General features: G+C 48.6%; 2 protein-coding genes across 2 annotated transcripts in view; one reads left to right on the top strand and one right to left on the bottom strand.

The window, feature by feature from the left end:
• Positions 1–1046: 1046 nt before the first annotated feature.
• RLIG1 (RNA 5'-phosphate and 3'-OH ligase 1) lies at positions 1047–5918 on the bottom strand. Its single transcript, XM_054386912.1, has 7 exons — positions 5829–5918; positions 5277–5394; positions 4420–4515; positions 3555–3671; positions 3096–3290; positions 2193–2362; positions 1047–1482 (listed from the first exon to the last, which is right to left on the bottom strand). Exons 1-7 carry the CDS (start codon positions 5916–5918, stop codon positions 1294–1296), a joined length of 975 nt encoding a protein of 324 aa, XP_054242887.1. The 3' UTR covers positions 1047–1293.
• A 2473-nt stretch (positions 5919–8391) lies between these two features.
• LOC128971261 (uncharacterized protein C12orf50 homolog) overlaps positions 8392–24663 on the top strand; it is a 56555-nt gene continuing 40283 nt past the window's right edge. Inside the window, exons 1-12 of the mRNA XM_054386756.1 lie at positions 8392–8445; positions 9902–10025; positions 11336–11446; positions 14154–14231; positions 14323–14436; positions 14976–15095; positions 16178–16279; positions 16767–16970; positions 17313–17402; positions 17855–17946; positions 20961–21099; positions 21591–21833. Of these exons, the coding sequence (XP_054242731.1) occupies positions 8392–8445; positions 9902–10025; positions 11336–11446; positions 14154–14231; positions 14323–14436; positions 14976–15095; positions 16178–16279; positions 16767–16970; positions 17313–17402; positions 17855–17946; positions 20961–21099; positions 21591–21833 (1471 nt within the window). The remainder of the gene's footprint in view (positions 8446–9901; positions 10026–11335; positions 11447–14153; positions 14232–14322; positions 14437–14975; positions 15096–16177; positions 16280–16766; positions 16971–17312; positions 17403–17854; positions 17947–20960; positions 21100–21590; positions 21834–24663) is intronic.

The raw sequence follows: 24663 nt of genomic DNA, 5'->3' as shown, positions 1-24663 counted from the left end.
CAGTCTGGCCTCTCAGCTGCAGTCTCCTAGAAGTCTCACAAATACTATTGTGCTTTGAAGAGACAAATCAAGTTTTGGACTTGAAATACTCCAGAGATGGAGCCTTTACACTGTGCATATGAAGTAGCTTCCAGCTTCTCATTTCTTCTCTAGAGACCTTACAGCAGCCTTCCAGTACCTGAAGGGGCTCCAGGAGAGCTGGGGAGGGACTTTGGATAAGGGCTGGCAGTGACAAGACAAGGGACAATGGCTTTGAGCTGGGAGAGGGCAGGTTGAGACTGGAGATGAGGAAGAAATTCTTTCCAGTGAGGGTGGAGAGACACTGGCACAGATTGCCCAGGGAGGCTGTGGATATCCCCTCCCTGGAGGTGTTCAAACCAGGCTGGATGAGGCCCTGAGCAGCCTGGGCTGGTGGGAGGTGTCCCTGCCCATGGCAGGGGGTTGGAACTGGATGAGCTCTGAGGTCCCTTCCCACCCATTCTTGAAGATCCAAGAACAAAGCAGTGCAGCTGAAGTGCTGTTGTTTCAGCCACACTGGTGATGTTCTGCTGTAGATGAGCTCCTGCTATGTGGCTGCTGGAGCTGGCTGCACACTGTTCCAGCACACATCACACAAAGACAACTCCAAGCATCCATTCTCACCTTTATTGTTTCTCCACCATCTTACTTCATGTGCCCTTGATGAAGTTCCCTCAGAGCTGCAGTCTGCAAACAGCTGTTAAGGCAGGTCAGCAGCCCCCAAGGATCTCCAGAGCAGAACCAGGACACTTTCCATCCTTTACTCCTTCCTGTCCCAAAGCAGCAGGGCTGCAGCTCAGTTAGGGTTTTGAGTAGCAGCACACTGCTGCAGCTTAAATAACACAGGGGAAAGGTTTCCCTCCAAAGGGAATTTTTACAACTGTACAAAAACTGATCAAGTTCCAGGACTATTTCTGGTCCCATCTGAAAGTTTCCTTTCCTGTTAAACTCAAGCAGAGCATCAGCCTGAACCCCAGGGCCCAGTGTGATGTGACTCTGCTGACAGCAGTGCAAGCTATGACCTTGAGCAGAGTGCCTTCCCCAGCTAAGGCACCAGGACCAGCCAATGAGAGACAGCAGGTTTCTGACACTCAACCCTAACAGTTCCCCTGAGAAGGGGAGGATTTTTCGGAATAAAGTTAGTTCTCGAGGAACATCTGGCAGCAAGCACCTGGCCTGCTGCCTAAGCTGGGAGATAACCTGCAGAGGTCCAGGGAGACAGAAGTGAGAGGAAGGCAGCAGAGCAAACAGGTCACTGGGAAGAGGAAGATGATTTCAAGCATCAAACTTGATGTCCTGGAGTCTGTCAAATCTTTGCCCATCCAGCTTGGCAAAATGGTGAAACAAACTCTTTGGTTCAAAGTCAAAGTGGTGCTCAGTTGTGTGGAAAGAGATGACCACAGGCTGGGAACTCAGGTGAGGCTCTGCCAGGGGCCAGCGTAAGCCTAGGTGGTGGCGATGGAGCTGCAGTGAGAAAGAGAGAGGTTAGAGATCTGGGAGCCCAGAGGTGCCAGCCTGACTGTGTGGAGCCTGCACTGCTAACTGCTCAGTCTCACAGAGGTCATGCACAGCCTGAGAGATCATGCACAGCCTCATCAATACAACCCCCATTCCCATCAGCAATACTTGGTCTGGAAGTCAACATTCCCAGGAAGGAATCCTTCAGGCCAGGTGCTTCAGCTTTAAACACTGGGTGATGCCTGCACAGAGGCAACAAATGCATCACAGACTCACACAACTGTGTGGGGTGCAAAAGCCCTGAGATCCTCCAGCCCAACCATCAACCCAACACCACCACGGCCACCAAACCCTGTCCCCAGTGCCATGGCCACACCTTTCTTGCACTCCCAATTACTCTTTTATGTTCTAATTCCTTGAAGTTCTCACTGAGGCAAAGCCAAAGTTCATGTGGTCATGGCAGTGAGCCATTGGCAGTGAAATTCTGCTGTCACCTGAGCATTTCCTACTGAAGAATCTGGAAGCCAAGACAGGAAATGACAGCCTCACAACTCCTGACATCCTGAATGATCATCTCTTTAGATTCATGGAGTCACACAATGCCTTGGCTTGGAAGGGACCTTAAAGCTCATCCAGTTCCAACCTCCTGCCATGGGCAGGGACACCTCCCACCAGCCCAGGCTGCTCCAGGCCCCATCCAGCCTTGAGCACCTCACCTTGATCAAGCAGCCATCATGGCAGTGCCATACAATTCCTTCCACTCTCCCCTCACTGCAGCCCTCAAACCAAGAGAGGATGGCTTTTTGTTTCAGAGCAGGGGGGTTCTTGATCTCAAAAGCTCCATGTGGAACAAGAAGGTGCACTGGCTGCTTCTTGCTTCCTAACCCTGTGTTAAAAGAAACAAGCAAAAAGTCTTCCTGCTAACTGTGTGGGAGAGCTTCAGATTCCCCTCACTTTTGTTATCCTGGCTTCCTTCAAAGCCCTCCACAGAGGCAGGTTTCTCTGAGACACTACCACTTAGTCCTGGCTTTAGGAGAGTGTTAAGCAGGCTGGAGTGGTTAAGTGTCAGCTGGAGCTGTCTCATCCTCCTGTAGCTCTTCTTGTATCAAATAAACAGGACACAGAGATTTATACAACTGGCTGCTGCCTCCTGCTGCTCACCTCACAGAACCATGGATCCATAGAATGGGTTGGGTTGGAAGGGGCCTTGAGGATCACCCAGTTCCAACCCCCTCATACCCAGTTGGGTTTTTGTTCTAAGGCTTTTGAAGAGAAAAGCTACAACCAAAATTCAGCTTAAATTACATTTCCTTAAGAATATTCCTCATTTAACTGGAACTTAGGAATAACTCTGTGGGTTCAAACCAGGATGGCTGAATCAAATTTTCTCCTTTCTTTTAGGTAGCTCCTAAAGGAGATGAGGTGGGAAGAGGTTTGATAGAAACAGTCTCCCCCAGTCATCTGTCTGAGGTGCTTTGGGGTGAGTGTGCTCTGAGCCAGCCCTTTCTCTCCTCTCCAAGTTCACTGCCTCAGAAGTCTGGGGCTGAAGCTGGAAGTGCAGAGTTCATTCCAAACTGTCAGCACCCAGAAGCCTTCCAGCGCAGCCCCTGCACACTCACCGTAGGGATTGGCATTGATGTTGGTCCCAATCAGCTCCAGGGTCTGCTCCAGCAGCTCTGCCAGGGGCACAGGGCTGATCTCCAGCAGGCCTGGCTCCCTGTGGTGCCTCAGCACCAGAGCCACCTCTGCCTCGTAGCTGACAGCAGAGCAGTGCCAGCAGTGCTGCTTGCTGTGCTTCTCCACGGGCACCCAGCCTAGGGGAGGACACTGCAGTCACCAAAGGCACTGAAAGCCCTGCAGCCACACACAGCCACAGACCCCCACATCCCCCATGCCTCCAGCTGAAGGGCTGCCAGTGTGCAGCAACTGCTTTGGTGTTCAGAACAAAGCCTCTCTGGACAGGCAGTGGAGGACAGGCCCAGTGCTCTCTGCAGATGTTAGCCACTGCTTCCAGCCCCTGACCCAACCTAAGTCACATCAGCAGTGGAGTCCCCCCACTCCCACCTCACCACAGGTACCTGGCATGTGGCCATTTTCATCAGGCAAAGGGTTGCCATTAGAGAACTCAATGTCCTTGGCTGGAATCCAGGTGTCTGGAACAGGCTTGAAATCCTCTTCAACATTCCAAACAAATTCTGGGTACAGAAATGGGACACTTAGTTTGTGGCAGGCTGAGCCCATCTTACACCTTCATTGTCTTTCAGTGCAAGGATTCAGATCCCACTGATCCCACCCTGGTTTTACAAACACCCCCTCCCTGGGGGTGTTCCAGGCCAGCCTGGATGGGGCCTTCAGCAACCTGGGCTGGTGGGAGGTGTCCCTGCCCATGGCAGGGGAGTGGGAACTGGATGATCCTCAGGGTCCCTTCCAAGCTTCCCAACTGCAAGTTCCAATTCCATCAGGCCCCATGGACCTGTGAACACTCAGCTAGTCCCTTAGAATTCAGCATCCACAAATGGAAGTCCCTTTCCCACCACTGCCTTACCTGCTACAGGCCTCTTCCCCATCAATTCCAGTTTCAAGTCCTCTCAAAGGTAAGAATGACATTAAAGAAACTGGAGCAGCAGGCAGAGGGTTAGGTTGGAGATGAGGAACAATTTGTTTGCTGCAAGAGTGGTCAGGGATTGGCACAGGATGCACAAGGAGGTGGTGGAGTCCCCATCCTTGGAGGGGTTCCAGAAACCTGTGGCCATGGCACTTGGGGACAGGGTTTAGTGGCCATGGTGGTGCTGGGTTGATGTTGGACTGGATGACCCTAGAGGCCTTTTCCAACCCAACCCCAAATTCTGTGATTCTGTGACCACTGACACCCCCTGTGCTAGGCTAGAGGTGTTCAGCAGCTGGGTGTCTGCAGTGCCCCAGAGCAGGGAAGCCCTCACTGACCTTTGCAGCCATCCAGTGCATACAGGGAGTGTCTGAACCTCTTCTCAGCCTGCTTGGAGGGTCTCCGGTCCAGCCTGGCCCACAGGCAGGGCTTCCCTGGAGTATCCAGAGGGAGAGAAGCAGCAGGTCACTGAGGCTGCCACAGCCTGCAGACTGCCACAGCTAACTACAGGAGAGGCAAGACAGGATTCCCAACTGCCACTGCAGGCAGCTTGTGTCCAGAGACAGCACTTCAATCAATCAATCAATCAATCAATCAATCACTCTCTATGAATCTCCCAATCTGTTTGTAGCCTCTTGCCCAGGTGAACACAAAATTTCCTTACAACTTCAGCTGAAGGCAAGGAACCAAGTGGTGCAGTGAACCACAGTCGTCTTCTTTCCTCCTGACCTCCGCCCCTCTGCTTCTTCCCCAGGAAAATAAACAGCTTTTATTACTCAAATTCTAGTACTCAGAGGAGCCTCAGTAATGAGAAGTTCTGAAGCTGCATGAATCCCTTACTGGCATCCTCACTTAAATCCTGCCCATGGCAGAGGGGCTGCAAATAGATGATCTTCAAGGTCCCTTCTAACCCAACCCATTCTATGGTTCTATGAGTTAAGCAGGAGGAGGGAGCAGCCAGTTGTATGAATTCCTATGTCCTCTTTAGTTGATGGAAGTAAAGCTACATGAGGGTGAGACAGCTCCACTCAAAAGACATTTTGTAGGCACCTGTGATGTTTGTGGGAACTATTTGTGCTCAAGATGATTCAAGAGAGTTGAATTCATCCAATAAACCACACAACAAAAGTGACAGCTGTGTAAAAGCAGCTTCTGGACAGCATGAGAACCTGCAGATGGATCATCCTCTCATTACCTTTATAGGCAGTGACATAGCAGCAGGTCCCATCCACCTTTTCAGTAGGAATGGCACTGGACAGATCTGCCTCTAAAGCTTTTCCACTGAGAGTTTCAGTTGCCAAAACTTTAAATGGCTGAAAAGAAGACAATTATTTTAACCCCTGAACATGGCTTTGCCACTGCCTTGTTCTCAGCTGGATGCCTGCTCCCTACAGCTGGCCTCTCTAAGCCCGGTATTGCACATGACATTGCTGACTTCCCGTACTTGGTTTCTCCAGTAAGGGACAGATTGGGAAGTGCTCTACAACAAAGGCAATCTTTTGCAACCCCCCTGCTCCTTTTCCATTCTTGACTCAGTCAGAGGTGACTTTGCCTTCCACTTTAAATAGTGCACATGAAATAGAAGAGTTCCAGTGCAATGCTATGAGGCTTTGAGGTGTCTTCTGTGTTAGAAGTAGAAATTCATCATTTAGAATGGCTGGCTTTGATGATCCTAAAGGTCTTGTCCAATCCTCCCTCCCTCCCTCCCTCCCTCCGTCCCTCCCAGCCCCGCAGCACCCCGGGGCACCTGGCGCTCCCGCTTAGCCGATGGCTCCTCCTTCATTTCGGTCACGAATAAACACGGAACCTTCTTTTGCACCGCACCTCGCCGGTTCATGGCCGCGGCCTGGCGCCGTTCCCAGCACCCCCGCAGCCTCGCGGTGCACGACGGGAAACGGCGGCAGCGGCCACAGGAAATGACGTCACGGACACAGGAAATGGCGGCAATCGCCACAGGAAGTGGCGGCAATCGCCACAGGAAGCGGGCGGCTGTTTCCTGTCTCCCGTCTTGTCCCGCAGCCGTTATGCGGCCCGGCCCAGAGCCTTTCCTCAGGCTGCTTCCCGCCCAGCCGCGATCATGGCTGCCCTGTCCCCAGGGCCTCTCTTTGACTGATGTACAACCTGTGTGTGCCCGGGCACGTCACTGCCTCCCTCCTCAGCTGCACAAGATAAGAGAGTTGAAGGCAGAGAGAGGAAAAAGGGGATTAAAGGCAGATAGATAAAGAATGGAACTAAAGGCAGATAAAATGGAATTAAAGGCAGCTAGATAAAGAATGGAACTAAAGGCAGATAGAGGAAAAATAGAATTAAAGGCAGATAGATAAAAAAATGGAACTAAAGGCAGATAAGTGAAAGATGGAACTAAAGGCAGATAAAAAAATGGAAGTAATGGCATAGAGATAAAAGAATTAAGACCTGAGGGTTGAGATAAGGGCAGAAGAAGAAGGATCAACACAGAGAAATTAAGTACCGATCAAATCTGGATAGAGGCATCAGAAATAAAACCTGAAAGCACTTTTCCCCCACACCTTTCCCTTTTTTCCATGTTCAGCCTCATTCCTGATTTCCCTCAGGCTCCTCAGGGATGGGGAATGAAGGTTGTGGTTTATTTCATCACCCATTTGTCTCTGGTTCTCCTTCCCTCCTCATGCTGTTCCCCTCTGTCCTTCAGACACAGATTGCTCCAGCATGAGGCCTCCACAAGGTCCTGCCAGCAATCCTGCTCAAGTGTGGGCTTCTCCCTGGGAGCTCACAGGTCCTGCAAGAAGCTTCCTGTCAAAGCTCTTCACAGCTTCCTTTAGGGCACATCCACCTGCTCCAGCACTGGGCTCTCCACAGGCTGCAGGTGGATGTCTGCTTCCTCATGGACTTCCATGAGCTGCAGGACCTCGGTCTGCCTCACCATGGTCTTCACCACTGTAGAATCTGGGCTCTGACATCAGGAATACCTCCTCCACTTCCTTCTTCACTGACCTTCATGCCTGCAGGGGTTCTCACTCCTCTGGCTGCTGTTGCTCAGCAGTTTTTCTCATTTAGGCACAGGAAAAGAATCTTTTGGTGCAGGAATTTAGGTTAAAAGATGGTCCAGAAAATGGTTTGAAATAGTCAAAAAGCAGTCAAAAAATAGCCAGTAGTCAAGGATTTCTGCTACAGGAAGAGGAATATTTGGTGCAAGCATTTTAATTAAAAAATAGTCAACAAACAGTTGAAAATAGTCAATAATCAAACATTTGTGCTACAGGAAGAGGAAACATAGGGTGCAAGAATTTTGGTTAAAAAATAGCCCCAAGAATAGTCAATAGTCAAGGACTGGTCTTTGTGGTCCCAAAGATTTGTCTTTGTGGTCCTAAAGATTTGTTTTGTAGTCCCAAGGATTCGTCTTTATGGTCCCAATGATTTGTTTTGTAGTCCTAAAGATTTGTTTTGTGGTCCCAAGGATTTGTTTTGTGTTCCCAAAGATTTGTTTTGTGATTCCAAGGATTTGTTTTGTGGTCCCAAGGATTTGTCTTTGTGGTCCCAAAGATTTGGTTTGTAGTCCCAATGATTTGTCTTTGTGGTCCCAAGGATTTGTTTTGTGGTCCCAAAGATTTGTTTTGTGGTCCCAAGGATTTGTCTTTGTGGTCCCAAAGATTTGGTTTGTGGTCCCAAAGATTTCGTTTGTAGTCCCAATGATTTGTCTTTGTGGTCCCAAGGATTTGTTTTGTGGTCCCAAAGATTTGTTTTGTGGTCCCAAGGATTTGTCTTTGTGGTCCCAAAGATTTGGTTTGTGGTCCCAAAGATTTCGTTTGTGGTCCCAATGATTTGTCTTTGTGGTCCCAAGGATTTGCCTGCAAGCCTTGCTTCCCTCAGGCATCATTTAAGCCCTACCAGGCTGAGGTTTCTTCCCTCTTGAAAGGCTGTAGTGGGAGACTGCAGCTGCCCAGTTTGCCACAGGAGCCCCTGCAGCAGCAGGGGAGAGCAGGGGGTGGTGGTGCAGCAGATGTTACATAAGCCCAGGCTGCTGATGTCACCAGCTGGCAGGAGCGGTTGGCAACCATGGAAGGGCAACATTCTAAACCGGCTGGCAACGGCCTTGGCCAGCTCAGCAAGCCAGGAGCAGGCAGCAGCTCCTTCGTTCAACTGTATCTGGCTGTCAGTTGGAGGCTTGTTCCCAACAAAGCAGCAGGGCTGAGGTGCTGAGGCTCCAGAGGGGGCAAGAAAAGTCCTGCTTCCAGGAGCAGATTAGGCTTTACCTGAACGCTGCTGCCCTGCCCTTCTCCTGGACCTTCTGCTGGTGTTCAGGGAGAGGAGGAGGAGCACAAGAGGTGGAAATGGCCTCAGGTGGCAGTGAGCACTGTTGCTATTTCTATTCCCTCCATGCACAGGTAAATGCTGTACAGGTTAGAGGGGGTTACAATCCCTTGATACGTCTGTGATGAAAGGGAGGTCAGGTTAGGAGCTGAGGTGCCCCTCTGGGTCAGGACTGCCTCTGTCGGTCAAATACCTGACTTTCAGAAGTGGTGAGGAGATCCTGGGAACTGTGCACAGCTAACCCTCTGAACTGGGCTCAGGTGCCTAAGGAACACACATGAAGGTCCCTGCATGGAAGCAACATTCCATAAACAGGTGATGTTTGTGGCTCCTGCTGGCACAGGCTGCTGGATTTCTGCAAAATCACTCCTTTTGAAGAAGGTCCTTCCAGTGGGTGTGTCCTTCACAGACATAAAGGCAGGAGTGGGCGTGGGGCTCACTGTGACCACATCCCTGGCAGCACCCGGGGGTTCTGGGCATTAATGCCCAGGAGATGGCTTTGCTCCACACCCCAGTGTGTCCCAGTGGATGGCCCCACGTGTACTAAAGTGTGTACAAGTGGTGAGTTTGGGAGATGCTCCTCTAAGGCCTGTTTGTTAACATCTGAAATTGGGTGAAACAACTTCAAATATTCAAAGAGTGCCAAGTGTGACTTTGTTTTCCTTTAAAAAATTGCTCAGACTCCTCTAGAAATGACCAGAACCTGACATCTGCAGCTCACAGCTGGGATGTAGTTCAGAACACAAAGCAGAATAGAAACCCCAGCACACAAACCTGAGCTCATGGTTGTTGCTGTGATATGTGATGCATGGACTCCTCTATCATTCCCCCCATGAATTAATCCCAAATATTTCAGACCCCTCCCCATGAATTTAACCCAAAATGCTCCAAAAGAGGAAGATCACATTGGAGGTTCACAACCACTAGGCTATGGGAGCCAGCTGTGGCTTACCCACAAAGTCATTTTCTTATCAGGGCTCCTTATCAGGTGCAGATTCTGTCCCTGGGCTGTGGTATTGTGGGGGAGATGTCCACATCTGGTTTGCAGTTTAGAGTTATGGAAGTTAAGGTAGAAAGGAGCAGGTTCCCTCAGGCACATCTTTAGTCTGAAAACAGGAGTGACTTGCTGCCAAGGTGGGGTTTCCAATAGGAAGTGGAAGCAAAGATTCATCAAATGGGTTGGGTTGGGTTGGAAGGGACCTTAAAGCTCAGCCATCAGTGCCTAACAGCTGCTTTTTTCCCCAGCATGCCATGAAAAGTCTGCAGTACAGTAAGTTGATTGCTTTATCTCCTCTTCTTGTCTAGGAACTATTTTGCCTAAAGAAAGCTCCACTGACCTAACTCAAGAGAGCTTTAGAGCTATCTGGAGCTCAAGATAACTTTAAAGGTCACTTTAAATGTTCTAAAATAGCAGAATGTGGTCCCACAAAGTCTTGGCCATATGTTTACAGCTGCACACCACAAAAACAATTTATTTACTCTATTTCTGTTGATATATTTACACCATCTGAAAACTGTTTTGTCCTGCAGCAGAAGTCCAGCACCGTTTCCTGCTTCTGGGAAACACAACCCCAGGGCTGTATGAGGATCAGCTGTGCCTTCTACCACAGCAAACCTCGCCACATCAATGGGCTCTTTTTGCCACCTAGTAACAGTGAGTACAAATGGTTTCTGCCCCATTTGTCCCTGAGGGGAAGCAAATGCACATAAATATCCTCCCAGTGCTTGCAGGATATGTGTTAAGGACAAAAAATGTGACAGGCAAATCACTTTAATTAGGTGTGATCCCAGAAAGGGCAAGGCAGAGAAGGAATTGTAGGAGCTGGACAAGGCTCTGAGCAACCTGATCTAGTGGAGGATGTTCCTGCTGACTGCAGAGGGGTTGGACTGGATGACCTTTGGAGCTCCCTTCCAGCCCAACCCATTCTGTGATTCAAACAGGGTTGCCACAGGAATTTTTCTTAGCTATCATGTTACAGAGCTTTGCAGCTATCGGTGCCCGGAAACAGGAAAGCACCACCAACGATTTCTGTGAGATCCCCGGAGTGAAAATGTTGCTTTAGTTGAGTGTTTGCTACATTAAATCTCTAGTAGGCAGCATTAAGGGAAAGAAATGGTAGTGCAGGATGGGAGGAGAAGGAGGTTGGCAGGGCTGGTAGTAGTAATATTGTGGATAGAGCACAAGTGGTGTGGGTGAGCCAGCCCTTGTGTAGCTAACAGCAGGTTACACTGCTGAGGATTTCCAGCTCAGCATCCACAACAGAGTTTCCAGCCTTGAACACTAGGTGCAGCCTTTTGAAGTCCAGGAGGAGCATGTAGGGCAGGAAAATAGCTGAAAATGAGATTATTGCTGGGAAAACCCTCCATCATTACAAGCTGTTGGGTTTTCTCTCAGTCCTTTCTTCCTTGCCTGCCAGGAGTCCTGGCAGACAGCTGGGACCTGCAACAGGGTGAGAGTCTGCAGGCCAGGGAAGCAAACCAGAAGTCAGAAATCAGCTGCTATTAGAATGGGGTTAGCATGATCCTGATGCTGCTCACAGACAAGCAAGAGATGCAGAAGGATAACAAGTGAAATGAAGTGCTCTTGCTCATTTCCTTACAACTGGAAAAAAGATCCAGCTGCACTATTTTAGTGCAGTAATTGTACGTAGAGCAGCAAAGGTATCAGTTTGAATCACACAAAGAGCTCATTTTTCACTCTTTTTATTTTCAGTCTGTTGCATTTTCTAGCTCTCAGAAAATGCTGCCCCAGTAGTGAATTATTTTTTGATTAGATATAAATCTTGAAGGAAAAAAAAAAATCTCTTTTTGGGTTTTCTTCTGATAAAGTGTAAATTATTTTCATCAGCTTCACATTCCTTCTTAAAAACCTGCACTTTGTACTTGGCAGAGTTGTGATTCTCAGGAGGTTGATACGAAAAACAATAGGCCACAAGCTAAAACCCTTTAATCCTCTGCTTATAGCTTCACCCAGAAATCAAGAGAATACTTTCCTACCAAGTCACCCTCCACTGATTATAAACCTCAGTGATGAAGAGGATGAAGATGAAGAGGATGATGAAGAGGAAGATCATTGTAAAGTGTTTTTCCCCCTCTTTCTTTTACAAGGCAGTAAAATGTGGGATTTTGACTCCTGCAAACAAGAGATGTATTATGATAACATTCCCAGGTTTAGAAAAGAGTTGGTTTTGAAATAGCTTCCAACTAATCCTTGAAATATTAGAGCTGAGACTCACCTCATGTGAGTGTGACCACACCTTCTAGCTCCTCTGCAGTGCCTGGCTGCATATTTCAGTGGTGACATCATTCACAACCCTCCTTTGCATAAAACAGCTCAAAATGTGATCCACAGTTCAGAGAGTCACCGAATGGGTTGGGTTGGAAGGGTCCTTCAAGATCATCCAGCTCCAACCCCTTGCACCTCCCACCAGCCCAGACTGCTCAAGGTCTCATCCAGCCTGGCCTTGAACAGCCCCAGGGAGGGGACATCCACAGCCTCCCTGGGCAACCTGTGCCAGTCTCTCCCCACCCTCACTGGAAAGAATTTCTCCCTAATCTCCAGTCTTGATCTGCCCTCCTGAAGCTTCAGACCATTCCCTCTCATCCTGTCACAACAAACTCTCTAAGTGAGATACAACAGCTCAACTACATTAAAAATAGTATTAATTTATTAAATTAGTAATATTACATACATAGTATTAATTTCTTCCATCACTAGTATTAGATAAATAGCATTCATTTATGAAATCCATAGTACTAAATAAATAGCATTGATTTATTACACTCATAGCATTTAATAGCATTTCTTTCTTCATAGTATCCCATATATAGTATGTATTGATTCATTTAATAGTGTTAAATAAATAGTATTGGTTTACTACCTTGATAGTATTTAATCAATATTATTAATTAACTCAATTAATCAACAGATCAGTTAAAGTAGAGAAGAGTTTTGTATGAATTCTCTGTTAGATTTAAGATGAATTTTCTGTACTAAACTGAAACTTCCTGCAGAACTCTTTAAGGTCCCTTCCAACCCAACCCATTCTGTGACTCTAGGAATGAGCTGCAGGTTTCCAGGCAGAGGAAGCCAGAGAACCACCTCCTGTCATCTGTGCACTGCACAGATTTCTCTGCTGGTTCTCAGGCAGCCCCAAGCTGCTTTCACTTCCCCTGCCCTTCAGCCGTGCCTGCAGGGGTGTCTGCTGGTGGCTTCCTAGCTGGGTTTCGATCTGAGTGAGCCACAAGAACGTAACTACTATGAAGAGCAGAGCTTTGCTTCTCCCAGTGGCCTTAGCTGAGACACAGGAACACTCACTGGGTGCCAGCAGACCTGGCAGGAGAGTGACTTTGGGCAGAATCATAGAATGGGCTGGGTCAGAAGGCACCTCCAAAGGTCATCTAGTCCAACCCCCCCTGCAGCAAGCATTGGGCAGAGGTCCTATCCTTCAGCAGGTTTCCTCCTGGTGTAGAAGGATTCATTTTGGAAGCGAGTGCTGAAGATGGCTTTGAATCACTTTACAAATCAACAGACATTAGCTTCTTAAAGTATTGTAACTACAGTTCCATTGCCCTTGTACATGCCTGCTCTTAAAGAATCATTTTTCTGCCCAGAAGCAGAGGTTGCAGTCAGAAAAAGTCCATCCTGAACCTCATTGCTCTCTCCAGGTCCCTGAAAGGAGGCTGGAGTCAGGTGGGGCTTGGGCCCTTCTCACAGCTTCACAGAATGCACCTCAGCTGCGGTACACTTCAGGCTGTCGGTGTGAGTCAGGAGTCAGCTGCTCCCGCACGGAACAGACCTCCCTGCACCACCTACCTGTGATCAGCTTCTCTGTCCACGGGGGGGCGCCAGCAGCCTGCCTGATGCTGCTGAGCTGCGCACAGCACCGCAGAACGCTGCCGAGGGCGGAATTCTTCACTGCTGCTTCTCTCCTGGGACCACGAAGAACATTTTCTTTCCTCTGGGCTGGCAAAGTGATTGAGAGAAACAAAAGAGGGAACCCCCAGAACTTGCTCCAGCCCTACCATGGGTAGAGTGCAGAGCTGGAGCAGACAAAGTGGGCAGTACTCTGTAAAACACACCGTGAATCACAGACTCATCAGAGAGTGCATCAGGTTGGAAGGGACTCCCAAAGGTCCTCTTGTCCAACCCTGCTGCACTCAGCAGGGACACCCCCAACTAGAGCAGGCTGCCCAGGGCCACATTGCCTGTCTGCAGGGATGGAACAGGAAGTCTTAACTTTTCTTCCTAAATTTTTTCACTTTTACTTCCAGCAATATTTGGTAAGCTGGGGACTTGGGAGCAGCTGACTATTGTTTGTTTCAGAGACATCTGACCACAGGTCAGATGCTTTATGTTTTTCTTCTATAAGCTACTGTGACAAGAACCTGGGATGTCCTGTGTCCTAGCAGGCCTCTATCTGACAGTCCTCCTACTATCAGGTGACAGAAGGAGAGGAAATGCCCTGAAATTGTGCCAAGGGAGGGTTAGGTTGGAGATGAGGAAAAATTTGTTTGCTGCAAGAGTGGTCAGGGACTGGCAGAGGCTGCCCAGGGAGGTGGTGGAGTCCCCATCCCTGGAGGTGTTCCAGAACCCTGTGGCCATGGCACTTGGGGCCAGGGTTTGGTGGCCATGGAGGTGTTGGGCTGGTGGTTGGACTGAATGAGCTCAGAGGGCTTTTCCAGCTGAAAGAATTCTGTGATTCTGTCTTGTTTGCTTGTTAAGAATTGTTGAAGGTCTTTGTGCAGCTATCTCCAAGGACTTTACAAATCTTCCCCACAGATGTTTCTCCCTGGGTGCCTAAAACCGCTGAAGATATCGAAGAGGAAAAAGCAATAAAGGAAGTCTGCCGAAAATCTGGTAACCATCAACCCACTCCCTGCTTCCCAGCCACAGTGCTGCCAAGGTAGTGAGCTGTGGTCTTTTTGTCCCCTCTTTGGGGTATGTTTAGGAGAGTATTATAGGATTCAGCATCCTTCTGAACACCAATCACCAAAACCTGTGTCTTCACCATTGGGGAACGGGCTGTTGGCCATGGAAACCATGGAGCAAGACCCAGAGAAAGGCAAGTGGCATCTTCTCTGGGGCACTGAGCTAAAGAGGGAGCTGCTCATTTGGAGCTGGCTCTTTCCTTTGGAGCCATGGTCTTCTTTCTCTTGTGCATGGTGGTATTTTCTTAGAGAGCATGAAGGTTCTACCTCAGTTACACTAGACAGCATCCACAGGACTGACAAAAGAGAAAGAAGAAGGTAAACCCAGAGGCTGCAGTCTATCAGCTAAACTGATCACCAGCTCAGCAGAATGGGTGCTAGGAATGAGTTCTGCACCATGAGCTGCTGAAACACTGCCATAGGTGGCCCAGGGAGGTGGTTGAGGCCCCACATCCCTGAAGATATTCAAGGTCAGGCTCACCAAGGCTCTGAGCAGCCTGCTCTGGTGGAGGATGCCCCTGCTGACTGCAGGGATTTGGACTAGATGCCCTTTGGAGGTCCCTTCCAACCCAATCTATTCTATGATTCATAGAGGCAGGAGGAAGAGCATGGCAATGCCATTTCCTCTGCTTATACACCAGCAGCTAAAACATGACTTGTGTTGCCTTTGTAGGTGATGGCAGCACAACTCCTCCAAGAATTCATCAGCCAAAAAGAGAAGGAGAGAATTCAGGAAGGAGGGTGCCAGTGGAGTATGTTCCCAGAACATATCATAGGTCCTGTGAAAATGGAGGTAATTCGCTTGTGAACATGAACTTGGTTGGGCTCTGCTTGCTCTAGGGTGAGAACAGAACTCTACAGCCTCTATGCTCATCCCAAGTGATTTTTTCCTTCTTAGTTTTGTGAAAAGCAGTGGTTGTGTGGAGTTGCACAAGAGACATGTCCATGGTGTACCAGCCTTGGGCATCGTGGATGCTGGCATTAGAGGGGAAGCTAATCCAGGAAGGTTGAATCTCCAGCTGTTCAGTGGTGTCTCTGCAAGGTGGTTTGTGTGACCAGCAGGACAGGGAGGGGATTCTGCCCCTCTGCTCTGCTCTCGTGAGACCACCTGGAATACTGTGTCCAGTTCTGGGGCCCCTGGCATAGCAGGGACATGGAACTGCTGGGGAGAGTCCAGAGGAGGCCAGGAAGATGGTCAGAGGGCTGGAGAACCTCTCCTACAGGAACAGGCTGGGCGAGTTGGGGCTGTTCAGCCTGGAGAAGAGAAGGCTCCAGGGAGACCCTAGAGCAGCCTTCCAGTACCTGAAGGGGCTCCAGGAGAGCTGAGGAGGGACTTTGGACAAGGGCTGGGAGTGACAGGAGGAGAGATAATGTCTTTGAGCTGGGAGAGGGCAGATTGAGGCTGGAGATGAGGAAGAAATTCTATGCAGTGAGGGTGGGGAGAGACTGGAACAAGTTTCCCAAGGAGGCTGTGGATGTCCTCTCTCTGGAGGTGTTCATTGCCAGGCTGGATGAGGCCTTGAGCAACCTGGGCTGGTGGGAGGTGTCCCTGCCACCTTTTCCAGCCCAAACAATTGTATGAGTCTCTGGTTCTCTAGTCAGGGCAATTGCACAGCTTCAGAGCAGTGTTGGTCTCTGTGATTGCAGTCAGTTTCTGAGTTTGTTTCAGGATTTTGTGACCATGAGAGCTGCTGCAGGAATCACACCACTTGTGCTTTCCTTCTGAGGAGAGAAGCTTCTAGAATAATGAAGCTGCATAAGCATGTTCCACCCCAGAAGCCCCATGTGTGAAGTGGAAGATGAGGTTTTCAGAACACCACAGTTGCTGTGGTGCTTTCTGACAGGAAGTAAATGTGTGCTGTTTGAATCCCTCAGAAGCCAAGCACGTTGAGCTGGTAAAGAACTATCACCATAAGGAAGTAAAGAAGAAATGGACTTTCCAGGAGCCAAGGAATTCACCCAACAGAACAGGCAAAGGTATGTGGGGAGAAGAGTTGGCTTGGGAATGTTCACTACACCACACTGCCAGAGGATTTGACACCACCTAGCTGATGTCTGTTCTTAGTGTCACATCTGGACAGCTCATATTTTGATTGGACTGTCCACAAAGAAGAGGTTTTTGCTCTTCCTTTCCAGCATCCAGGCTCCTGCAGTCTGTCAGGTTTTGAGTAACAGAACAACATTCTTCTTTGTGCTCATAGAACCACAGGATGGGTTGGAAGGGACCTCAAAGCTCATCCAGTTCCAACCCTCTGCCATGGGCAGGGACACCTCCACCAGCCCAGGTTGCTGAAGGCCTCATCCAGCCTGGCCTTGAACACCTCCAAGGAGGAGGCAGCCACAGCCTCCTGGGCAGCCTGTGCCAGTGTCACCACTCTCACTGTACAGAATTTCTTCCTCATCTCCAGTCTCAATCTGCTCTCCTCACGCTGTTGGGGGTTTTGTTTTGTATTTTCACTTTTAGGAAATCACACTGCAGAGCCCAAAGTAAAACCAAACTGCCAACCAAGGGGTCAAAGGAACAGCAATGAAACTGCTTCTGCCAGTCCTCCTGTGAAAGAAAGGCAAAGGAGCAGTCACTGGAGCTCTCCAGAGGCCCGGAGGTCAGCCTACGTCGTGCACCGCACTGCCAGCGCCCCCCAGCAGCCAAAGGGCAGCACAGCTGCAGGTGGGCTCCTGTGAACAGTGACAGGATGAGGGCCAGTGGTCTGAAATTGGAGAAGGGGAGATTTAGATTGGATGTTAGGAACAAGTTCTTCACCATGAGGGTGGACAGTGTGGTGTTAAGATTACAGAGAGGACATTGCTGATGTGATCACACAGAGTCACACACTGGGAGGGTTGGAAGGGACCTCAAAAGATCATCCAGTCCAACCCCCTTGCCAGAGCAGGATCACCCAGGGCAGGCCTCATACCTTACACACTGTTGAGGTTGGAGCATTTCAATGTCAAGGTGATCAGCATTTTGCCATAAGAAGAACCATGACCATTTTGCTGCCTTTCTTTTCAGCAGCTCCGGAGCCACGTGGTGGGAAAAGCTCCAATCAAAAGAACAGGCTTGAGACAAGCAGAAGGTTTGGGAACCAGGTGGAAAACTATGGTAATGCCTGTGCTGTATACACTGGAAATGTTAGGCTGGTAGTGGAACTGACCACTGGAATGAGTAGAATGGAGATGTAGTTAACAAAAACCAGGAGTATTAACAATATTAATTTTAACCAAATTTGGCAGAAAAAGTCCTTAGGCAGCTTCCTCTGTTTAATGCTAGCTTGCATTTCAGAAATGATAAATGACTCACTTGATGAATTCATTCAGCTAATGCAATATTTAATTCACATCTGGAGGTTTTTAAGGCCAGGATGGATGTGACTCTGAGCAACCTGATCTAGTGTGAGGTGTCCATGCCCTTGGCAGGGGGGTTGGAACTGGATGAGCCTTGAGGTCCCTTCCAACCCTGACAGTTCTGTGATTCTATGATATCAGACTTGGAGAATCTGTCCTGAAACTAGAGCTGAAGGCACAATTTATATGGTTGTTTGTTTGTTTCTCTAGACAAATATACTTCAGGATCTTACAATGCATCAACTTGGAGGAAAAGAAATCCACATGCAAAAACATTCTCCAAGTTCAAAACAACTGCTCAGGTAACTGATGGGAGGGAATTTTTACAGAGGTCCACAGAATGGGGCAAACATCACTCAAAGTCTTCAGCTGAGCGGGCTGGAAACCACAGACACTGTAAAACCATAGCATCCTAGAATGGGTTGGGTTGGAAGGACTCTTAAAGTTCATCCAGTTCCAACCCCCTGCCATGGGCAAGGACACCTCCCACCAGCCCAGGCTGCCCAAGGCCTCATCCATCCTGTTTTTCTCTTTTAACAACAGAGCAAAGAAGACATGGAAGTGGATAGAAAAGGGGAGGAAAAAGAGGTGAAACGAGTGCTTCAGTTTACAAGAAGAACCCAACCTGAAAGAGGAAAATGATAACTGGAGGCACCAAAGAGGAGGAAATGGCAGATTCCAAAAAACGGGATTCAGGAAGCAAATGTAAAGTGTCCTCTGCAGCAAGCTTCAGCTGCTGGGAAAAGCTGACAGCTGGAATCAGCTTCACAGACTGTTTGATATAGCTCTTCTATTTTGAGCAGTGATATGTAGCAATCTGTACATTTATGAACAGTGTCAGAGGCCTTTTAATGGCAGCAGCAATAGAAAGTAGCTGTTTTGGTGTGAAACCAGCTCTGGGATGGTTTAGTCATTTGCCTGATGGTTGAGGCCTCAGTCTGAGCCTGACCTTGAGGTTGTACCATTTTAGCAGGGCTAACAGAACTTGACACCAAAACTCTGAGAGTGAACTGAAATCTGGTTTTTTTTACACACGTCTCAAGTGTAAAAGACTGGGTGAAGACTGAGAGGAAGACTGATAAGCAGGAGACTTCAGTCTCATTTCCTGAAGAAACAATGCTGCTAAACCCTTTGGGATTTGTGGGGTTTTATCTTTATCTCATTTCCATTTTTAAATTCACCTGACTCTTTGGTCATTCTTACAACACAACAGTGTTGAAGGAGAGCCCTTCAGACCTTTCTCTCACAGCAGGATCCAGCAGCTCTGTCGGTGACACCCATCTCTGGGAATATAAAAGCATTTTGCTTCCTGGGAGCCTTTTCCTCATGTGCCTGAGGCTGGATCAGATCCCTTCTAGCTGAGACACTGCTGTCTCTGTGACAGCAGAGTCCTACATTTCTCTATCCGACTGCCTTCAGGTTTATTCTTGCATAAACCTTGGGCTTGTAGCATTTTTATTCTGTTTTCAAATTTAATTTATAATTTTTGAAGCTTAAAGACCCACGGTAGTGCTTTTTAAGTTTAATCACTGTAATGACTCTAAGCATGGATGCAGCTGGGCACCACTTCACTGAGAGAAGAACGGAGAAATCTGCAGCCTCTGCTAACTGGGAGTTACAAAATGTAACAAAACAGGCAAGGAACAGATTTCTTAAGTCAAGGACTAAGTGTCTTGAGAGTGTTTCTCTCCCTCTAATTAGCCATTGGACTCTAATTAGGCATTGGAGTTTCCCATTGTAGCACATGATGCCTTGTGGCAACATTTTCTATGTTGTCTGCCCCAGGCAATTGAGAAGCTTAATTGAGAGGGATGTTGTGGTTCCAGGGAGAGGTGCTCCTGGGAACACCCTTGGTGTTTGACAGCAGAGATGAAACACAGAGTTGGCTGCTTTGGGAAAATCCTGCAGGAGCTCAGCTTGCCAAAACAGATGGGATCTGTGGCTGTGCTGGTGCTGCACAGCTTGGGGTTGCCAGCAGCCAGGGGACTGTATGATTATCTGTAGTGGTCTCCTTTTAAGGGGGATCTCAAGAACCCATTATCCTGAGAGATGCTTGGTAGGATCTGAGTGTCCTTATGACTGGGATCATAATGGATGGCACCTCCTGGTGCAGCTCAACTCACATCCCCACCTTCAGAAGCCAACCTAACCAGCCAAAGCCCAAAGAAAACTCTGTGCTAGCACCTTGCCAATGTTCCCAGCACAGGACTGGGCTAAGGGCCAGGCTCACCTCAAGGAACAGACAAGGAAACACAGGAGAAGGCTGTGGTCACGAGGGTGACACTTGGCTAACCCTGGTGTGTCATGGAGCCACATCCTTCCCTTGGCACTGAAGCTTCCTGTTGAGAAACTACCACCCACTCTTCTCTTAGTTATCCCATGCCTCCCAGGAAGCCCTAGAGACTAAGAACCAGCTCTGCTGCTGCAGCAAACACACGGCTCAGGGAGCCAGGAGCAGCTCCTGGCAGGTGCTTGCTGCTCCAGGCTGAAACCACAGCCCCACATCGGGAGCAGGGCTCTGTCCTCAGATCCTTATGGAAGACTTCCCTCTGCTGGCTTCAAAAGGCACCAGAGAGCACTAAATAACAACAATAATTGAGATTTCCCACACAACAGAGCCACCCCCTAGGATATGACTGAATCCTAGCATTCCAGGGTATTATTCTGAGAGATTTAGTCCTAGGACTACTTTTATGACATTTTATGATATTGTTTATTTCTGGGATTCTAGGATTTATTATTCTAGGATATTAATGATTTGTATGATTTTATTATATGATTATTCTATTACATTATTTAATTTTATGATGTTATTTATTTCCATGCTTTTATGATATTATTATTCTATGATATTATTTAATTTCATGATACTATTTGTTTCCATCTTTTTATGACATTATTATTATATGGGATCATTTAATTCCGTGTTTCTATTATATCACTCTGTGATATTCTTTACTTCCCCACCTGCCTGCATGTCTCTGTCATTAGGGCCAAGGGAAATTGAGAATATTCATGCAGGGAATCCCTGAAGGTTGCATTTTGGTGTCTTCACACTGCATGACAGCTCCCCACCCTGAATTAAACTGATCATACTTGACAATAAATGCTGAGATAAGGAGCCAGAGATCAGAAGGCCACTGAAAGAGAGGTGAACTTGCCCAGTTGTTAAGTCTGCAGGTCCATAACGTGCTGCTGAACTGAAAGGCCCAGGGGAAAGAAATTATTTGTGCCATCCACCTTACAGGTGCTGGGACATGCTAATGCCTTTGCAGATGCTGCTTCTCAAAGCTCCTCAGCCATCTATATCCTCTAGGCAAGTCCTAGAAGCCACGGGAGAGTCACGGTGGCAGCACCTCTGTCTGACAAGAGCTTGCAGAGCAAACTTCTGTGGCTGAATGCAGCCCAACGCCCAGCAGCTCGCACCGCTGAGGCTTTTAATAATGCCTTTAATGGTAAAGGTGGCAAAGGTCCATCTCAAGTCAGCAGCCAAATGAGGGGAAAATGGGGGGGGTTGAGGAAAAACAGAGAGATTTTGAGGAAAAAAAACCCAGGAGTTTTAGGGGAAAAAAATAACTAAAAGAGGATTTTGAGAAAAAATAGAGATTTTGAGGAAAAACCCCAGATATTTTAGGGGGAAAATAGGAGGGTTAAAGAAAAAATAGGTATTTTGAGGAAAACAATAGGAGTTTTGAGGGAAAAAAAATGGGGGGGGGAGGGGTGGTGGTGTAAGGAAAAATAGCTATTTTGAGGGACAAAAAGGGAATTTTTGAGGAATAAATGGGGATTTGGGGGGAAGAATTGGGGAATTTTGAGGAAAAATGGGGATTTTTGAGAGAGAAAAAAAAATAAAAGGAGAGATTTCTTTAGGAACTGTAGGGATTGCTTTAAAAAGGGTTTGGTGCGTTTGCTCCGTGGTGGTGAGCAATCCTGTCTGTACGTACAGCGCTGAAGAGGATCGGCTCAGGGAAGCATGGCTCGGCGCTCCCCCGGGCTCGGCCTGGCGCCCCCGGGAGCAAACCCTGCGCAGGTCCTGCAGCGCCTCTGCAGCAGACAGAGAGCCCCGGCGGGCTGAGGGAGCGCCGGTGTGGTGGTGCTTGTACAAGCAGCTGGGCAGCGGTGCCGAGCCGGGATGCCAAGCCGCGGGATGCCAAGCCGCTGGCTGCCTGGGCTTTCTCCCTAGCACACAGTGAGGGTGCAGCCTGCTGTGCCCTCCCTGCCTCCCTCCACACGCTCTGCAGAAGGCATTTCTGGTACCGCCTGGGCCAGGCGCCCCTCCCTGCAGCTTCCTCTGAGGGAAGCAGACTTCGCCCGGAGGTGTTCCCAAGGTGAGGGACTCCTTTAACCCCTCCCCTCTGCCAGCCTTCTAGATAACATCCAATGCCTTCGCTTCCCGTGTGCTAGGTGTCCGTACTGTGACAATAACCACAACCACCTGCTGCTGTGGGACGCTGGAGGCACCTGGGAGCACAACTTGCTCAGAGAGGTTGTGGAGTCTTCTCCGGAGACTTTCCAAACCCACCTGGATGTGTTCCTGGGTGACCTGCCCTGGGTGACCCTGCTCTGGCAGAGGAGCTGGACTCAAAGATCTCCAGAGGTCACTTCCAATCCTACCCTTCTGTGATTCTGTGATTTTATGATGTTTAAAATACAAGGACAACCCTGGCAGTCCTGCTCCTCTTTCTTTCTTTTTATTTCCTAAGCAAGATGGGGTAGGCCGAACTGAATCTTAACCTGCACAGCTTGCAATCAGAAGCACCAGAATCATGGAAAGGTTTAGGCTGGAAGGGACCTCAGAACTTACCTCCTCCATCCTCCCACCATGGGCAGGGACACCTCTCAGCTAGACTCAGCTGCTCAAGGCCGCATCCAGCCTGGCCTTGAACACTCCCAGGGAGGAAGCAGCCACAGCCTCATCTCCAGCCTAATCCTCCTCTGACACACTCTCAGGCCATTTCCTCTCATACCAACCCTCACCTCACTGCAGCCTTTCAGGAAGCTGCAGAGAGCAATGAGGTCTCCCCTTTTCCTACAGACCACACTGCAGCCACAGAAGTGATGTTTTTATTCTGTTGACACTGCTGACATTTTTCCCAAAGGTTGTAATTCAGTATTTCATCTCTAACAGGTTGTGTTTCATTCCCTCCTTCCCTGGAAGCAGACAGTTAAAGCCCTCCCCTCTCTCCCCATGTTCAATCCCGTGCATGCATCATTCATAGCCCCTTAAACAGCACCTCTCCGAGCTGACCTGTCCCAGTTATTTCATCCTACCCCAGGCTCTCTTCATTCTTGTTGCTGTCTGCAAACCCCTGCCATGTCCCTTTTTTGATGAAGTGCTGAGCAGTGGTTCAGAGGAAGCTCTCCCATTGATTTAGATGATGGTGTTGGCTTTCAGTATCGCTTTCAGCATCACTCCCTTTGCATCCTAACATTCTGTTTGCTGCTGTGATCGATGCCATGTATTGAGCAGAGAGGTTATTGAGTTGTTCACGCAGGCATCGCAGTCCTTTCCCCCCACACTCTGTGGCTGCAGGTAGTTTAGAGCCCTGTAAGGTGCATTAGCAGGTCAGATGATTGTCCCCACTGTCTGTCATTATCTCCTCTCTCAGCCCTGCCAGAATAGAATAGAATAGAATAGAATAGAATAGAATAGAATAGAATAGAATAGAATAGAATAGAATAGAATAGAATAGAATAGAATAGAATAGAATAGAATAGAATAGAATAGAATCAAGAAGGTTGGAAGAGACCTCAAGGATCATCGAGTCCAACCTGTCACCCTACACCTCATGCCTATCTAAACCATGGCACCAAGTGCCACGTCCAATCCCCTCTTGAACACCTCCAGGGATGGTGTAATGGTTTGAAACTGTCTTTTTAATTTTTCCTTGCAAAGTTCAGAACAGAGAAAGTGAAAGAATGTAAATAAGTCACTATTGGGTGTAAGAAAGCAAAATAACGATTGTTCTAAACACTTCCATTGGATAGATAGAAATGTTTAAGAACTATTACCCAAAACAAAGTAGGCACTCTGCACATTCTGCGTTCTGCAGTGGGGGCAGCTGCTGGGCTGTCTGGCTGCTGTTTCTTCTTCTCTTCTGGCTGAAGATAACACACTGACCTTGGCAGCTAAGTTAACAACTTTCTGCTCTAACTAACTCTGCTTCTCTGTCCAGGGGGGTCTGGAGGGAAGCTCCTGGGAGAGAGAGAGGCCCCTTTGGGAGGGTCCCCTTGGGGGGAAGCAAAGGGAGATCGGTTGTGCTTTTTCTGTTGATTGTATATATTTGTGAATGTTGTGAATTTTGTATATTTGTACATATTCATTGCATTTCATTGTAGATTTTAGACTTTGCTTGTAAATACAGCTTTTCATTTGCTTCCAGACTGAGCCAGCCTGGTTATTGTCGGTGGGGGGGGAATTTCAGCTCACACCGACACAGATGGTGACTCCACCACCTCCCTGGGCAGCACATTCCAATGGCCAACCACTCTCTCTGGGAAGAACTTTCTCCTCACCTCCAGCCTAAACCTCCCCTGGCGCAGCTTGAGACTGTGTCCTCTTGTTCTGGTGCTGGTTGCCTGGGAGAAGAGACCAAACCCCCACCTGGCTACAACCTCCCTTCAGGTAGTTGTAGACAGCAATGAGGTCTCCCCTGAGCCTTCTCTTCTCCAGGCAGGCAGAGGCACTGCAATCAGCCTTCCTCTGAAGGAGCACAGCTTGAAATGTGGTCTGGGATGCTAGGAGTACACTGCCTCAGCAGCCTCCCAGGAGAAGTAAGGAGATGATGGCTTTCCTGCAGAGTCCTGTCCTGTCCATCAGTGTGACCCCCTCCTGCTCTCACAGTTGCACACTGCAGCTGAACTGACCAGAGCAGCAAGTACTAAGCAGGAGGTGATATGTCCTTAGTCTCCTCAAAGAATTGTGCCTCAGAAGCCTGGGGTTGACTGCAGGCTCTAGCACAGAGTCACAGGTTGCACTGGGTTGGAAGGGACCCTCCAAGGCCCTCTTGTCCAACCCC

Source organism: Indicator indicator, chromosome 14, assembly GCF_027791375.1.
Source record: "Indicator indicator isolate 239-I01 chromosome 14, UM_Iind_1.1, whole genome shotgun sequence".
Classification (NCBI taxonomy): Eukaryota; Metazoa; Chordata; class Aves; order Piciformes; family Indicatoridae; genus Indicator; species Indicator indicator.
The sequence above is the reverse complement of the archived record's forward strand: the minus strand, read 5'-3'. Positions and strand labels throughout refer to the sequence as shown.